Below are 18,815 nucleotides of genomic sequence, written 5' to 3' on the forward strand. Positions count from 1 at the left end.
AGAGAGAGAGAGAGAGAGAGAGAGAGAGAGAGAGAGAGAGAGAGAGAGACACAGATGTTATTTCATATATATACATATTTCCTCCTTTTTCAGGTCACGGAAGCCAACAGCTGTGATGCGATGCATGTGCCCTCTTTATGATCCTAATAGGCAACTCTGGATTGAACTTGCCCCTATGAGCATTCCAAGAATCAACCATGGGGTACTCTCAGCAGGTAAATGACAGCATGTTACTTTACACTCCATTGGCTTTTTGTTAAACTCACCAGGTTGTCAAAATGGGGTATAGTTTGTAATGTAGTTTGCCTTCTTAGAGCAAGCTACACTGGAGCCTGTTCGTTTTCCCCCCACCCGCCTTCCCCCAGTATGCTGCTTTGTCTTGTGAAGATCTTGGAATCATACGTTGATATTTTGTTGGAGTCTGCTGAATCTGTCGCTATGGGAATGTTTTACTCCAGTAACCACACTGTGACTTCCGTAGTGTTGCCCTGGGTACACCAGTGCTGAATTTGGCCTGTAGAGTCTGCACTGGTGGGTTAAACCACAGGGGAAAGTACATTCTTTACCCTTTGCCAGTCTGGAGTCCAATATGGCATTTTTATGAACCTGTGATTTCCAAGATGTAGCTCAATGCCCTGTGACGAGTATTGGTGTGACTTCCATTTTAAAATCTTCACATGCACTTTGTTTTACAGAAGGATTTTTGTTTGTACTTGGAGGTCAAGATGAAAATAAGGAAACTCTGAGCTCTGGAGAAAAATATGATCCTGATACCAATTCATGGAGTTCCTTGCCACCAATGAATGAGGCAAGATCACTACCCAACTGTATGGGGGTTTATTTTTCCTTTGAAAAATAGAGGATGGATGGTGTAGTAGTTAGAGCACTAGCTTAGGACTTGGGAGATCTCTGCTCTGCCAGAAACTTCCTTTTGACCTTGGGCAAGTCTCTTAGCCTCTCTGTACCTCAGTTCCCTGTCTGTAAAATGATGATAATAGTAATCCCCTACCTAACAGGAATGTTATGAGAATAAATACATTAAAAGATTTGGAGGCACTCAGATGCTATGTTTATGGGGGCGGAGGGGGGGGGGTCATATAAGTACAGTATCATGGACAGATGGTACTTATAGAATGCAGTATAGGTCAGACCAATTGATTTTTTCCAACTGCTTGCACTTGATCCAACTATAAAGCCATGGTGCAGATTTTTTTTTCTTGTATATTTCCTAGATGCCAAGTTTGGATTAGTAATAACTGCAGCTGCTGGAAAACGTTGGTTGTTACTGAAGAACTAGCTATGGAGCTGAGCTGCAGAATTCCTTATGAACTCTGATGTTTGGTTCTGTTCATAAAGTAACCCATTAGAGTTTATTGGCCTTAAAAAAAAAAAAAAAAAAAAGTGTATATATAAAAATAGTATTGAGAATCTAACATGATGAGAGGATTGGACCATGCAGAAGGATGTACATGAAATGGTGGGGTGGAGCAACACATGGAAAGTAACTTGAACCTTATCTTAAACTTGCCAGTTTGGCTTGGGGGTCGGGGTTCTTTTTTCATGTTTTAGCTGCCATCAAAAAGTGACTATTCCACTATATATAAATTTAAGTCCTGAAAGTCACCTTTTTGGGGTGTTGATTTTTTAAGCAGGTATAGGATTTTTTTATTTAAGAAGTTGTTGATTGTGCTCCAGAATTTTCTTCACCAAAGGCCTCCTATTAAATAATTCATCCTTGCACCTGAGGAGATTTCAGCATAGCTCTTTTGGTGATGACTGTGGAACCTCTAGCAGTGTTTTTACAGCCTACTGTGAATAAGGTTAGAGAAAACGTGTTTAAAAACACTTGCACTCGGACTAAACTACAGGTTCCATCACTGCTACCATCAGGAGAGCTGGACCAATGGGGAATTATGGGTCCAGATTGTTTATTTGCAGCATTGATTGGCCAGACCTGGTCATTGTAAGGGGAAATTCTTGCTTCCATATTAGTTGAAGAATGGAGCATGGTCCATAGCTCAGATCCTTGAATACTAAAGAAACATGCTGCTATTCATTTGCTGAACCTCTGTTTTAACTTTAATGCTCTTATTTGTCCTAGATTATGTTCTTATATTCTTTTATTAAATTAGAGAATAAAAAACTTGCTCCAGAGATTGATATTTTGCATTATATCTTTTTTTTTTTTTTTTTTTATTTTTTTTTTTTTTTTTTTTTTAAACAGAGGTGATCTGAGTTACAAACTTCTGCAGGTAGAGCAAGTGTTAAAAATGATTACACAGCCATTACTGTTGTAATATGCTCCTACAATGTTTATTGGTGTCTCCTATAGGCACGGCATAATTTTGGTTTGGTAGAGATTGATGGAATTCTGTATATTCTGGGAGGTGAGGATAGAGAAAGGGAGCTACGCTCTATGGAGTGCTATGACATTTATAACAAGACCTGGACCAAGCAGCCAGATCTGACCATGGTTAGAAAGGTAAGAACTACATCATAATGTAGAAAAGTATTATTGTTAAACTCTTTTTAAAGTCCCTATTCAAATACTTTCACTGTTTATATTACAGCTTTTACTTGATGTGAATATTTCTCAATGAAAATAACATATGGGGGGGGGGGAGGAATCTCTCTTCTTTCAATTTATATATCAAAGCAAAATGTTGTTCTAGATCAAATTTTTATAGACTGTGCTGGTTGAGATGCAGTTTGGGTAAACCAAATGTCCTTTTCCTTGTATAGCTTTCATCTTTCCATTAGATGCAAAATTCATCAATGGTGATTAATTTTAAAATGAAAGAGGAACTTGTGCTGGGCTTTTTTATGCATGTTGTTTACTTGTTTAATGATACTGTCCTTTCAAAATAATGTAAAATCTTATTTCATTTGGTCTGATCTCTTTTATGTTATTACTAAAATTGAATAAACTTGAAGAAAAAACTAGTGCAACTGCATCAGTCTGACTAATGAACATTTAAAAGCTAATATATCCTACAGCTAATTCATCAGCTTTATTTTCTAAGCAAAGTGTTCGTAATGCATTTTTGTACAGTCAATACATTTTGTTGAAGAGAACCTCAGGAATCACTGTGGAAGGTATAATACATAGAAATAAATGAGTTTAAAATGTAGGAGTCACTGTACAAACTGAACTGCGGCCCAATGTGAAAATTGGTTTACCTTCACTCCTGCTGTACTTTTTCCCTTTGGACAGAGGTTAATAAGCTAGTGGACTGTTATTTATGGTGGTGGCCACAATCCAGTATAAGTCCTATATTTTTTTAGCTAATTATAAGGGGCAGTTTTAGGGGATACTTGTTCTACTGTTTCTACAGAGTAATTCTAAATGAAAATGGGGTGGGTAACTCAATGTGAACTTGTTTTCCTTTCTTTTCCAAGCAAACACAAATATTTTTCTTTTGCTGAAAACTAGAAAGTCAGTATTATTTATTTATGTATTGTTAGAAATTGCTTCCTCACTGCTCAGATTGTGTTGTATTGAGACTGACTGACTACTGAACTATGACTTTGCCACATCTAGAACACTGAACATAGTCTGTTTAAAGTACTATAGATTTCAACTTCTGATTTTTCTTTTTTTAAAGATTGGCTGCTTTGCAGCTATGAAGAAGAAAATCTATGCCATGGGCGGAGGCTCCTATGGAAAACTGTTTGAATCTGTTGAGTGTTACGACCCTAGGACTCAGCAATGGACAGCCATCTGTCCACTAAAAGAGAGAAGGTGAATAAAATGCACATGCACATCCAGGTTATAAGGACACTTGCTTATCCTTTAAAACCAAAAATAATATGGATTTAAAAACATGGTCCAAACCCACTTATTTTTAAAGAAACTAATAGACTGTTAATATTAATTACAGTGTGGCTGTGTGCATGTCTGACATTAGTGTATGTTTACTAGTCAACAGCTTGTGCAGCTGTTTTAACACTAAGGCCCGGGTCATTTGGTATGTTGAGGCTGTTTTGTGCCACCCTGGTAATGCAAAGCAGTCCTAAAGTTGGCAAAAGAGGGGCCTCAAGGTGGATTCCCTGTGTCTCACTTAATTGTTGGGTGGTGTGAAGCTGTCATGGTACCTACTACCCCAGCAGTAGTGCTGGAGAGGTGGGATGGGAAAGAGGATAGCCAGGGCACTGTGGTGTAGGCCCCAGTGATTTCTGGCTGCTGACACAGCCCTTTGGTGCTCCTATTGCTACTGCAATTTAGAGCAGTATTTTCAGACAACTCCATGGTCAAAGCCACTTTTGACCCCTTTGCTCCTAGGAGCACTGGATACTTCTCATTTGCAGCTGAGGATCTGTGGCCAAAGATGATTGTTTCATGTAGACTCCCGATGTTGCAAGAATTACTGCTATTCTACAGGATGGGGAGGGGGGGAAATGGTATTGTGTCAGTATTAGAATTCATACTGAATTTGAACTTAGATCTTTGTTTCCAAAGAGATACTCTGTTGCTCTATTATTTTGTACAATGACTTATGAGCGGTTTTAAATATTACTTCATACTTGATCTAATTCTGCTGAATATGGAAGAGGAAGAGAATTATGGTAGGGCATGTACAGGGTTATGGGTATACAGATTAAATATTATTTGTTTCCTTCTCCTTTTGGCCCTCAGATTTGGGGCAGTGGCATGTGGAGTTGCCTCAGAGCTTTACGTGTTTGGTGGAGTCAGAAGTCGTGATGATAATCAGGCCAGTGAGATGGTGACATGCAAATCTGAATTCTATCATGATGAGTTTAAAAGGTAAGTAGTTCTGGCTGTAGACCTAGAAAATCTCTAACGCCTCTCTTACCCCCTTTTTCCCCCTTGTGGTGTAATACAGCATTGCAGTTCACGTAATTTTTCAACAAATGCCAATTATTCTTGTCCCTCTTACTCAAAGAAACTGACCTAGATATTTCTACCTGTGGTATCAGTTTTACCAAAGGAAGTGGCTGTTAGCAAGCTGATGGCTATGCATAATTCCTGGTTGTTCATAACTTAGAAGGTCTAATATCTGCTGTGTTTCTTTGTCTCCTTATTTCAATATAAATCAGGAATGTGCTATAGTTTTTATAATCTGAAACAAGATTTGCCATAGTTGTCAGAAATTCTAAGAGTTTCAAGGAGTGAGCTGGTGGGGATAGAGGGGATAAAAATGTTCATGTCTCAAGACCATGTCTTTATATATAAAGACTTGTGGGCTTTCCGTAGAACGAAAATAAAATAGTGAGATCTAGGTTGATTTTTGTCTCGGAAAATGTAGATTTAAAGTGACATCCTCAACTTTGGTATGAAAGAACCTAAAAGAAAAATAACTTTTTCTCTATTTTTTCCAGTTTGTTTACTTTGTGTATAGTCCAACTATAATTGGTTTCTCCTGTTGCTTCCATGGTCCCTTCATATAGCAATAGGGGGGGAGAGCGGCTTTGGGGAAACCGTGATTATAAACCAACAAAAATGGCAAGGGGGTTGGGGACTCAGAAAAGAAAGATCTAGCTTCTGAAATTGTGTTAAACACCCACCCCCACTGTCTGCCATTCTTTTGTACTGAAATGCTTCCAGATTGCATCTGTTTTTCAAAAGTTGTTTGGAGTAGGACTCCAGATCCCATGTTAACATGATCATTTTAAAACTTCCAGCACTGCTGATTGATTCATGTTAAAGTTTCTAAAAAGTTTGGAAAACCCTGACCTATCCAAATTTTGGATATGGATGGGATGACAGGTAAGTTGTTGTCACTGCTTCTTAGTGAGTTTAGTACAAATGTTGATAACTGGCAATGGTTTAAAAATTCTTCCAAGGATGCCACTTTTAAGCAGAGATGTTAGATGCGGGAACCACAGTAGATTCTATTCAACTGAGTAAAGCTCTAACTATTCAGCAGATAGAATGATGGGGTTCTTACAGTAAGATTTGGTATCGATTCTTGTGAAACTAGTAAAGGAAAAGGCGAATTAGTAATACTTTAACTGTCAATGTTCATTACACTTGTCAAATTTTTAAAGAATATCTCTCAAGACTATAAGGTCTCTTTTCCTCCCTTCCCCTTCCCTCCCCCCCAGAAAAAAATAAACTTCACTTTTATTTTAGTCATCATCTGGGCCAGGATTTCAGACAATAGCCTCCATGGCTTGCAGATGCCAATAACTGAGAGTGCATTTAGGGACCTGGATTTCTAAGTGTCCTGAAGCACAAGTGTAAAATTATGCCTAGGTTTATTGGTGCCTGCAAAAATGGAGAAATGATGAAGACCAAGATAAAAATTTGGCCCATAGTCCAGAAGTAAATGATGGTAATATTCCAGCTTTGTAACTTATGCTTCCTGTCTTGGACGGTACGGTAGCTTCAGTAACCAGAGCAAGAATGGATAGTATTTTTTTTTATAATGCTGTTTACCAGAAGAGGGTGCTATATTACCATGTGATATTTTAGTTGTATAAATCTTGGTAATGAAGATAAGCAGCCATTGATATTTCAAATACATTCAGAATGCTGCATAACTTGAATATAGTTCATCTTAGTCATTAAAAGCATTTTAGAGCCCAGTGAAGTTGTAACTATTGCAGTTGTATCTATTTCAAAAAGACTGTATACAAAGAGGCTGCATTTTACAAAACAAAACACTTTTTATAGTGCTCATATTCTTTGAAGAAAGATGGCTGGTATAATGAAATGATCATGTTTCTGATATAATACAGTGTGTGTTAAGTTTCAAAATGAGGGTAAGTTGGCTGCCCCTGGAAAAACATGTAAAGCTGTCATTTTTCTCATCTAATTCAGCCTTGTCAGTTCCTACTTTTCATTACCTGAATTTGAGTGGAAAGCTGAAATTTAAATAATTGTTCAAATCCGTGAATAATATATTCTAATAATAAAAAAAAAAATCTGTACTGCTTTGCTTGGAGTACAGGATCTTCCACTTGTGTCATATAAAATATATGCTTTGTTATATACATCATGATAACTTCACTCACACTCTGCTGAGCATGAGTTTTGAATTAATTGGGTAACATTTGCTCCTCATACTACAGACTGATTCAACAGTATGTCATTACTATGATATACACAAAAATTAAATCTTTACCTGTTTGCCTCTAATTAATCCATCTTCTCTTAACTGCATAATATTAGTTTGTCATTGGACAATTTACTTGTTCCCACAGCAAGGGTATTGTGAAGGAAATTGCATACTTTGAAGATGACTCTACAAAAAGGCTTTTCTTATATAAAGGAAGAGAAAACATCTCAGATCCCAATACCATTAGAAAGACAAAGAGTCCTGTGGCACCTTATAGACTAACAAATGTATTGGAGCATAAGCTTTCGTGGGTGAATACCCACTTTGTCAGACCCACAAAAGCTTTTGCTCCAATACATTTGTTAGTCTATAAGGTGCCACAAGACTTTTAGTCTGGATCTGTAAAAAGCAACTAACACGGCTACCCCTCCGATATTAGAAAGACTGTGCACTTCAAAAATTTTGGTGTAGTTAAAATGCATGGATGATATTGGAACCACTTATTTTCTGACTGAAGCTGCAGTAGTGTTGGTGTGTATGCATATGACTCACAGCTATCCAGAGTGTTAGGTTTAAGGAACTATAATTGGGATTTTGCCTCTGTGTTAGGTGGAGCAGCAGCAATGAGATTAGTGCAGGGGTCGGCAACGTTTGGCACGCGGCTCGCCAGGGTAAGCACCCTGGCGGGCCGGGCCAGTTTATTTACCTGCTGACGTGGCAGGTTCGGCCGATCGCGGGCCAAACTTCCTTCACCCGCGCCGCTTCCCGCCGCCCCCATTGGCCCGGGACGGCGAACCGTGGCCAGTGGGGGCCGCAATCGGCCGAACCTGCCACGTCAGCAGGTAAATAAACTGGCCTGGCGAGCCGCGTGCCAAACGTTGCCGATCCCTGGATTAGTGCATAATATACATACTTTGGCAAGATACTTACAAAAAACCTTTTGGACTTTTCCTTTATTGTTGATTTTTGTGTACTGTACCACAGCAAGCCAATTACTGTTGTGTAGACAGAAACTAAATGTTTTCTGTTCTCTGGCACTTGTGATGATAGCAACATCCCCTTGTACAATTTGCTGCATGAATAAACATCTTTAGACTATTGACTGGAAGATTCTGACATTCTCATTGATATGGTCATAGCAGAAAATCAAATTGTAAGTGGGCCCCAACAATGAGTTAAAAAAACAACAACAAAAACTTTGCCTGTTTTGGCCCAACAGCTCTGAGAGAAGTAGAAAAATAGCAGCTGCTGCATACTTGCAGATCATGGCAATTTGCGGTTAGTTACAGGTAGCAGATGCTGGAATAGTCTGTACATTGTCATGAAGTACACCGCCTTTGTGAATGGAAACAAATTTTTCTCAATAAATCCCCAGCTGTCAACTTAGCCATTTGATATTAATAATATTTATTACTCATATAGCAACATATATGTGCAGGATTATCCAATCCCCTTCCTACAGCCCTCACCCCTTCATTCTAACTCCTGGATCTTGTTACTTGAGAAGTTGGGCCTCATTTTTGTTATCTGATCTGCACAGGCAGACCTTTACACCCACAAGAAGCCCCATTGAAGTAATAGGGCTCTGCACAGGCTCAAGGGTGCATTGGTATGGAAGCAGCAAGTATGAACTGAATTGCAGGAGCGAGGCCTTAATTTGTTAATGCCTTTACCTCACTCTGCCAATAGGCTGCCACATACAGTTTTAGTGTTCATAGTTCTCCCTCTGCCCCCACCCAAATTAATATCTTTTTCTGTTGTCAAAACTTTTATAATGCCTAGTAGTTTGCCTACATCTCTTCATACCAAATGAGGCATTTTAGAAACAAACGTCTAAATGTTGGGACCTGTACAAAACTTAATTATAAAGACAACTAATAAAATAGCTTTCAGAGCTTTTAAAGGGAAGCAAGGTGGAGTGTCAGCATAGATTGTAATATGATGTGGACAAGGTTAAATAGTTTTAGTAGTCCTCATGACATCTTAAGTGTTGCTATATCTGAAAATCTCACTTTTTAAAATTCTAAATCAATTTGGTTTTGGAATGATCTTGCATCTAGGTGTATGAATTTGACTGATGATATGTAGGTAATGTATTTTGCGCTCCAGGTCTCTTGAGATTGTTCTATAATCGACATTGTTTGAGTTTGGTTGTGAACTGTATGTCCTAGTTAAAACAATGTGGATATATTTAGATAGCTTTAAAGGCAGTTTTGAAAAGATGGGGTGGGGGTGGCTTTGTGTCTGAACTCTCAAGACCCACAGGTCAAGGCAACTCAGTCTTTCATCCCTCCAAAGTTTTATCTGTTGAGTAACATCCAGCTCACTTGGTAGTATCAGGGGTGGGGATGAGAGAATTTGGATGATAACTTTAAGCAAGATTTTGGCCCTAAAATCTTGCATAAGAATTCTTCATTCCTCCAACATAGTGTGCCACATTCTATGAGAAAGCTGACATCCTGGCTTCTGCCCAGCTCTACCCCATAAACTGCTGCATTGCACTGGTGCTCTGTGCACTGGATTTAAGCTGCTTTGATGGTGTCTGGGTTGAAAGGCACTATTAAAATTTGTATGAATTTTTTGGTGGTTTTTTTTTTCTCTTTTAGAAGTGATGCCTTGTTAAACTGCATTTTTAAAAATGACTAATTTCTATAATATTCCAGTATTTGATAGAGAGAGAAGCCTTTAAATAGGATGTGCACGGATTTTTTTTTTTTTTAATTTGCAACAAAATATTTATAACCAGAAGCAGAAAAATGCTCCCATGAAATCTACAAGGATTTCTTCAGTATACTGGAGATAAAGGAGATACTGACTATGCATAAAGTGCTATCAAATGTATAAAGTAAAATTGAAAATAGATACTTTTATTTATAAGGATTGTGTTCACAGTAGGTACACACTTTAGACAGTGTATTTTTAATGTAAACTGCTGTATGCTGTCTCTGTACTTCACTTTTAATTCAGAATTAGAACCCTTACCAATTCTTATGAATTATAGCTGTTTGGGCCATGTTGTCTTTGTATTCACGTATTGCTTTAAAAAAATGAAAAGCTCCCTCTCCCTCCCCCGTTGTCTTCAATGGAGACATACAAACATATGTTGTTAGTCTTAGATGCCTTATCATCTATCAGCTCAGTCTACAGTTACAAAGGAAGCTGTCACCTCCTCTTCCTTCAGTTTGATTTCAGCAGAACCATTTGCAGAAAATAAGTGCACAAAAGAGTAGCCATACAAAAGTGTACTTTGTAGCTCTTGAACATTGTGACCTTCTCAGTACGGTCTATTTGCATACTGTGCAAATAACAGCAGGCAAATAAGCAACCTACAGTAAGTTGGAATCTAATCAAACTCTGATGAAAAATGACCTCTTGCCCTTCCTGTTTTTGTTGCTTCCTTGCTTAACTGTTAAAACTGCTAGAATCATTCCTGAAAAGTGTGGTTATTTTTTAAATATGTAATTTTCATGAGCAGTTACAGCTTCTATTATTTCTATTTTTGGTTCCGATCCACAGTAGAAAAGCTGTTGGGCTCTCAGCTATTTTTAGGGTCACATAGGCTCATAATCCTTAAATTTCTGGTGTAAATGAACCCAAAAGCTTAACTGATTCACGTGATTTCCCAGCACAAACTGACATCAGGTCCATTAAGAAAGAACATGTTTTCAGTGGAGTTGTGAAAAGTTCTCACACTTCTGCATATTCAGCATACCTTTCTGTATTGGTGTACTTCCTAGGGTTGCCAACTTTGGTTGGAAGAATTCCTGGAGATTTCATCACAACATAATCTTTAATTCCTGGAGACTCCAGGCCAATCCTGGAGGGTTGACAACCCTAGTACTTCCTCCTACTCAAAGTAGTCTTATTTTTTATTGTAAATCAAATTAAATCCCCCCCCCCTATTTGCCTTTTATTCAAATTCAATTTTTTTTGTTAGTTTATCTATATCTAATCTAGAAGTAGATTCTCGGATGTAGTGAAAATATTGGTATATCCATTCCTTGCAGTAGGTGGAAGCAAAAATGAAATCTTAGAATCTATGCTTCCCTGACTGTCCTTTAGTGAGGGAAGTGGAAGAGACCAATGAAGCTGCCCTCCTAAAGTGTCTGCACTGTAGGGGGGTAGTTGATGGTAGAAGGTTCTCTCCTGCCCCATATCTCTTCAGCTGCAGCTATAAAAAGATCTGGTGCTTTCTGCAGAATCCCCTTCATTCATGTAAAGAGATGTAAAACTGCCAAAAATACTAGGGGGTTGTTTCCATACAGCTCCCACAGGGGTACAGAAGGGAAGCAGTGTGTTTGCAGCAGAGGGTGTTTGTCTGTAAAACTCTCTCTTCATCTGATTCACAAGTTTGTAGCCCGCAGGGCATTGTGAACACAACTATTCTGGTAGGCTTAACAGTTGAACTTTTCTAGAGTGCTGTGATAGGAGCAGTTGTTTCATGTTGCCTTTCATTGTGAATTTTGTCCTTGGGCTCCTGAAGAACTGGCTGTGGTTTTCTCCCTACACACAAAATACATTGTGTATGTGGTTTGTTTTTGTTAAATAATGCGAGATGCCCAGATGTTGTACCAGTTGGTGCTATATACATGAATAAAATCCCACCATTTTAAAGTAACCCTGCAGTGGTGAATTAGACCTAAAAGTCCTTTTTCCAGGTTATAGCGATTCACTATGAGTTTCAATGGGAACTAGAGTGAGTAGCCACAAGCAGAGTAATTGGAGCTTTTGTCAATTTCAGCTGATCTTGAAACCTATACTTGTAGACCAGGGGTCAGCAACGTTTGGCACGCGGCTTGCCAGGGAAAGCACCCTGGCGGGCCGGGCCAGTTTATTTACCTGCTGACGCGGCAGGTTCAGCCTATCACGGCCCCCACTGGCCGCAGTTCGCCGTCCCGGGCAAATGGGGGCGGTGAGAAGCGGCGCGGGCCGAGGGATGTGCTGGCCGTGGCTTCCCGCCGCCCCCATTGGCCCAGGACGGCGAACCGCGGCCAGTGGGGGCCGCGATCGGCCGAACCTGCCGTGTCAGCAGGTAAATAAACTGGCCCGGCCCGCCAGGGTGCTTTCCCTGGTGAGCCGCGTGCCAAACGTTGCTGACCCCTGTTGTAGACTTTGAGACCCAATAGGCTGGTAAAGTCTGCGTCAAGTTAACTTGGTGGATGGAGAGAATCAGGCAGAGCAGATATTTGTATCCACCTTTCATAAAAGTTGTGTGAGGGGGGTAGGGGGTGGGAACAAACTAAAAAGCCCTGCCTCTCTCTATACCATACTACCACAGCTGAGATCAGTGGAAGCACTGAAGCTGGAGCTTCCCTTGGTCCATAGGAGGGAGCTGTTGGGAGGCTGTTCTCTGTAAGGGCGGGCCTGGTGACTTTAGAATTTACTTATCCATCCATGTTAACTTTCAAGGCATGATCGAAAGCTCATCATCTTAAGACAACACTTGAGGAAGGCTGATGTGGCGGGGAGTGTGAATGCAAGCTGGAGGAAAGAAGAAGTCCTATGACTGACATTAGTGTCAACTGTAGTTGGACATGCCAGTGGGGGTTTTTTATGCACTTTAACACCACCACCTCCCAGATCCCTGGAAAAGGTAGCGGTTACAATGTGTATTACATATGTTGCCTGTAAACAGTGGAAAGAAAACTACCATCCATCCTATGATAATTCAAATGTTTCAAATCAACTGGGGAAACAATGATCGCTTCTTGGCTCTGTATGAGCTGAGGGGTGAAAACATTATTACTCAATCAATGAACCTTCTATAGACAAACCTCAGTATTGCATGTCTGTGTTGCTGATTAAATCAATGCAATATATACATGGCAGTTTAGAACTAAAATTATGAGTTTAAAAGGGTGCATTATTCAAGGTGAAATGATACAACAGCTGTTGATGGTAAATTATGAGGTCTCCCGATTGTGCTGCTACACAGCTCTTAAGTTTGAACAGCTGTTTTCATTACAAGCACATCTTTTTCAGGGATTTATAACTGTGCTATAAAAATTTACTCTAGATGAAACTTGGAATGCAGCGCAGCGGCCCAGAAGCACTTTTCTAAAGATATTTCCAAAGTAGTTTGAGCCCACACAGAGGAAGATACTACAATTTTTTAGTGGACTAACTTGTGTGCTTTTTTCCCCCCTCCTAGGTTTGAAGGTTGGGCTTCTATAAAGGGATGGGTTTTAAAACAAATTATTTACAGCAGTAGCACTGACCCTGGTAATGCACTGGTGTGTTTACCAATGTGTTCCAGACCAGTGGTGATTAGAAAGGATATTTTGGAGAGATTAAGTGACTTACCCAAAAGAAGCCAGGAATACAGCCCAAGTCTCCTGACTCTTAGCCCTGTACCTGAGCACAAGACTGTCCTTTCTCCTTGTTTTAAACAAAGTATGATGCTATTTGCTTGTTTTAAAGATATAAATCTGAATGTACTGAATCGTAAGACTGGAGTGAGCTTCTGTCATATGCTACGGAAAGCTCAGAGCAAAGTAGAAATGTAGGCATCTAATTCTTAGTTTTAATCAGCCCTTACAAATCGTTCTGTTTCTTTTTAAAATAACTTATTTGTATATCAACCTCCCCTCAAATTGACTGAGTTGAATCAAGAAAGAATTACTTTTGAGTAATGAATGGGGATGGTACAGGAATACAAAAGAGTCGGCAACATCTGTAGGGATATTTTTCCTTAACTCTCCAGGCATTTTATCCAAAATCTTCAGGACTCCTTTAGATTTTTTTTTTCTCAAATGTTCTTGTCCTTACCCATATTGTTTTTTATGGCCCATGTAAGGTTTCTTTTAAGTAGTCTTGATTATGCTGCTCTGAACTGTAAATAAAAGTACATCGGCATCTGTAGAAATGTGGCAGGAATCTGTAGAGGTTTGCTTCAAAACCATGGAAGAGACCATTAAATTGGCAGCTCTGTACTTCAGGTATTTACAAGCAGACAACGGTATAAACTAGTCTTGTCAGCATATTTGTGATGAATACACACTAGTTTTCTGGCTCGCAAGGGTATTTGTAGGAACAATTGGTCTTCAGTCAGTAAGAAAGTCAGACTGACATAGTGTTGAAGATGGGGGATCCCTTTAATGAGAAAACAGCTGTGATTCCTAGTATTTCAACGGGGGTGGAAACCAAATAGAGCATGATATAAAATTGGAAAAACTGTCTTCCTGTCCGAAAAGGCTAGACATTTCATTCACTTACCAAAAATCCTCTAGCAATCTCAGAGTATCTACTGTCCTGTTCCTGGTTTAAAAATAAAACTCATCAACTGCTGCACACTTCTTAAGTAGTAATTTACTTCTGATGATGACTGAGTAGGACTACATGGTTGGCATGAGAATTTTAGGGGGGAGATATGGGGAGTGTCTGGTAAGAAAAACATTGTATAAGAGCTTGCTATTTCCTGTACTGTGTCCTAAAATCAGCACAGATGTAAAAGCAAGTATTAGACCGAGACTTTTCAAAGCTTGCTAAAGTCTTGTCTACCCAAGGAAATTGACCGGCATAGCTGTTGTGGAATAAGCTATTTCAGAATAGCTCCCCATGTGGAATTCTGGAATAACGTCCACACAGGGAGCTATTGTGGAATAATTGAATAGCTTATTGCACAATATCTTTGCTGATAGACAAGGACTAAGTGGGAGCCTCTTTCTAAAATGTCAGTTTGCATGATTTTGCTTACGTTTAGAATTGGTAAAACTGTTCGTTGAAAAGCTTCTGAGTTTTTAGCTCACAGATCTTGTCAATAATTCATATACAAAATTTTTTGCCTTTTCTTACAGGTGGATTTATCTAAATGATCAGAACTTATGCATCCCAGCCAGTTCTTCCTTTGTGTATGGAGCTGTACCTATTGGGGCCAGTATTTATGTCATTGGAGATCTTGATACAGGTTAGAATCAGAACTAGTAACTTCAGGTTGCTTGTTTTCTTCTAATTTTCTTAAGTTTTAAAATTATTTAAATTGACTTCTTAGAATAAAAGAGTAAGATTTCATATTTTGGTACAGGTTTCAAGATTTTGAATCACATTGTGCTCTCAGTTGCCATTGGCCTTGGAGGTGGGGGTGGTGTTATATTAAATTGACAGATAACTAACAGCAGAATTTAGCCTTTTGACTGGAAATCCTACTTTTGTATTTCTGAGCACCAACACGATCTAAAATGCCACAGAAGTTTTAAGAATTCTTTTAGAGTATTTTGGTTGATTACTGCTGCTAAAGTTAGGAAAATAGACCAAGGCTAATAGCAAGTTCTTGGATTTGTGTGTGTACAATATAGAAGCAACCTCCTTAACTGTTCCTCAAAATCATTGTCATTGGTATGTCAGCAACTTTGTGCATCTGACTAGCCTACAAATTGAGTAACAATAACAACTCGTAGTAGGATTATGCTGTGGAGATTTCTGCAACGATGTCATTGCTTCTTTGCACTAGTAAATGTTGCTAAGAGAATATATACCAAGGATAATCACCACACATTTGAAAGAAAGGGGAATAATGAAGTTATCTAGGAAACTTTTTAGAAACTAGTGTTACAAGTTAAACTAAATACTAGTTTATCTCTTCAAGATGTAATATTTTACTGTTTGAAGGAAAAAATCCTGACTCTTGATATGTAACTGAGTAGATTATAGCTTTAAAGCAAAATGGCAATGCTAAAGAAGAAGAAGAAGAATGAGGAAAAAGCAGAGAACCATGTTCTAAAAGTAATTTTTCTAAAAACTATAAACATTTATAAAACATTTATAAAAGTAACTTTTTATTTCTCAATGAATTTTTAAGAGACAGGTGAATACACTGCATATAATAAAAATCTGGGAGTTAATAGTTTGTAAACATGGCAGTGAGTGTTTGTACTTTCTTAGTACTGTTATAAAACTGTGTGCATAACTGATCAAAAGCTTAGTTTTTCATATAGGGCTCTTTTTTCCTAAGTATTTTATAAATGTGCAGTTTACATCTGCCGCACGGAGCTGGCATAGTTACCAAGTAAATACTAAGAAATCGCTATAGCAGTTTAAAGGAAGAAGAGCAGATACCCATGGCACTTCCAGTAATGATTAGAGTGGGATACTGGTCTCTGAAACATTAGATAATTAGTTCAATACATCCTGTGTAGGATATTGATTTGTACATCCACAGAACTTCTCTTTAGCTTCTGAAGTATATGGACCTATTCCTTACTTGTGGTGAATGTCTGACTTTGTTTTCCACGTGTTTTTTCAAAGGCCTGTATTATAATTCTTTGCTTTGGAACTTGCCCAAAATGATGATCTGTCACAACAGAAACTAGGCTTCATATGAACACGACATATATATTTTAATCATAATTGCTAAGCCTCTTTTTCCTGGATGTTCTCTTTCACATGGAATGCTCCATCTTCCAGCAAAGAACCCATCCCACTGGTGTTTTGAAATCCTCAAACATTGCAGCTTCTAAAGTTGGTATTGCCTGTACCAAATGTTTGAAACTAATTACTCTTGATGTCACCTACCTCTCTACTGGCTCTTGAAAGATTTTTAGCTTACTTTCATGGCTACCTATGTGTAACTGAACTTCCAGAAAATAAGGTAAAATGGGTCCCAAATTTGTTGCTGCTCTTTCCTTAGTTTTGTTCTTTTAAATACAGGTTTTTCTCAGCTTTACTTTCTTTTGAAAACTGTTCCGCCAACATATTCAGAAATTGATCAGAACAGTTTTTGTTTTCCATTTGGTCTGGAAATATATTGGCATCATTAGACTTAAATTGCTTGATACTGTGTAACTGAGTGTGCAATGAATTTGTTTTTTTTATTTAACTTCAGGTACCAATTATGACTACGTTAGAGAGTTTAAAAGGAGCACAGGAACTTGGCACCATACTAAACCATTATTTCCATCAGACCTTCGCCGCACTGGCTGCGCGGCCTTGCGGATTGCAAACTGCAAGCTTTTCCGACTGCAGCTTCAGCAAGGATTGTTCCGTATTCGTGTTCCTTCCCCATGATTAGTCCTCTAAAAATGGAAGAGATGGGAAGAACCTGACACAGTCCACCATAACATAGCTTTATATAAGGAAAAACAAAGCTATTGCAACTGAAACTTACATTATATGCTGTGCTTTGGTATGGTATCTGTTTCTGTTTGTTTTAAAATGCTTAAAAACTTGAGTCTCAGCTCTTGTTTGGGGGATAAATAGCTGTATATTAAACAAAAAAATACCATGACAAAGAGAACACCTTCAGTCCTAACTATCTAAACAATTAAACTACACTAATGAAGGAGTTCCTTGTGTCTGAAGCAGGAAGGAATGGGTAATATAACAAATTGTATTGAAACGTAAAAAAAATTTAAGGTGCATTTCTCCTGAGGGGAATTGATAAGAGTTAGCATGCTATCTTCAACTGGATAGCTTTAATACATAGATATGCTGTATGAAAACCAATCTCTCTGGTATACTGCAAGACTGTTCTTCATCTGAATCGGCTGGAAGGAGATGTTGGTTATTGCACCTTTATTTCTGGCCCTTCCTCACTAGTCAAGGTCTGTGCCTACAAGGGTGGAGGTGTACATGTGTTTTCATTCATTTCCGATGTTTTCATTCCTAAGGATCTTTTAAATATATTTAAGATTGAACTAAGAGTTACAATATATTATAGATGTGTAAACTGTTTTTCTACACTGCGTCATTCAAATGGTCTGAAGATTCCGTGTATTGGTGGGCCAGCATGCATTCTTTGTGTGGATTTCGGAAGCTGCAATTACTGAAATAAAGGGAAGGACTGAGGCGTGGAATATGTCACACTTTTACTGTGGCTGGTAAAGGAATGCAGCACATGAGTTGCTTTTCAGAGAGGAAAAGGACTCCTTTTCCCTTCAGCTAACTTAAAAATCACTGCAAGTTTGCAGTGTTGAGGACGTGTATTTGTGCAAAAGGGGAGAAGGAAAGGTGGGGCATTAAAAAGGATATATATGTATTGTGAAAACTTGATTTCAGGTTCCTGTTTTAAAGGAAATTATACAGGCAACTTATATTGGGATCAGAAGCTGGTTTACTGATGACCTCTGTGCTAAGGTACAGAGTCTTGATTACTGCTGCTTGGCTTTGAAAGCTTGTTTTAGAATGCAGTTGTAGTGAAGAATTTATTGTCTTATGTTTTTTTCCTTTTAAGTCTTGTTAACACTGCAAGTAATATTTAATGGAGTTAGGTTAATAGGAAAGATCTGCTGGTAGAACACACTTTACCTCATTACTTAATTTCATTTTTGTTACGTGTAATGGGTGACATACCGCACTAGAAAAGAAAAAAAGAAAGGGGGGGGGGGAAAAGGGAGCTGGAAATGCAGTTGAAACTTATCCTTATCTCCACCCTAAAAAGACTCTTCTAATACTTTGTAGTGTTGCTGGTACTGTTACAAGACACTGTTCTTTCCACTCTGAAACTTTGAAGGACCTCCTCAACCAAAAATCAGTGGGCCAGGTTTTGCCCTCCGTCATACACGTATAAATCCAGATTAACTCCTTTGATCCATCCTAAATAATCTTCTCAAATACAGACCACAACTAGAACAAAATAGCTAGGGTTCAACTATCTAAAATTTCCTAAATGAAACATTCCAAGACTTACTAATTTTCATCATCATTCTGTAATGGTAACAGAATAATCCAGTTAAATTCTACCTGCAGTTATTGATTTAGTCCCTTGATTTTTGTAATGCTGAAGTGCTGCAGAATCTGAACTGTATACAATAACCTATTTTTAATCCGTATATTTTTAATAGTTTTTTACACATTGTA

The 18,815-nt window shown here is 38.5% G+C and overlaps 1 protein-coding gene across 1 annotated transcript in view; it reads left to right on the forward strand.

Annotated features, from left to right (window-relative positions):
• The window catches only part of LOC113409580 (gigaxonin), a 42,393-nt gene extending 24,840 nt beyond the window's left edge, over window positions 1-17,553 (forward strand). The window contains exons 5-11 of the mRNA XM_026663671.1: window positions 94-215; window positions 696-808; window positions 2,333-2,482; window positions 3,606-3,742; window positions 4,637-4,765; window positions 14,819-14,928; window positions 16,843-17,553. Of these exons, the coding sequence (XP_026519456.1) occupies window positions 94-215; window positions 696-808; window positions 2,333-2,482; window positions 3,606-3,742; window positions 4,637-4,765; window positions 14,819-14,928; window positions 16,843-17,024 (943 nt within the window). The 3' untranslated portion in view covers window positions 17,025-17,553. The remainder of the gene's footprint in view (window positions 1-93; window positions 216-695; window positions 809-2,332; window positions 2,483-3,605; window positions 3,743-4,636; window positions 4,766-14,818; window positions 14,929-16,842) is intronic.
• Window positions 17,554-18,815: the final 1,262 nt, after the last annotated feature.

The sequence above is a fragment of the Terrapene carolina genome, unplaced genomic scaffold (assembly GCF_002925995.2).
Source record: "Terrapene carolina triunguis isolate 2854851 unplaced genomic scaffold, T_m_triunguis-2.0 Scaffold33891, whole genome shotgun sequence".
Taxonomy (NCBI): domain Eukaryota; kingdom Metazoa; phylum Chordata; order Testudines; family Emydidae; genus Terrapene; species Terrapene triunguis.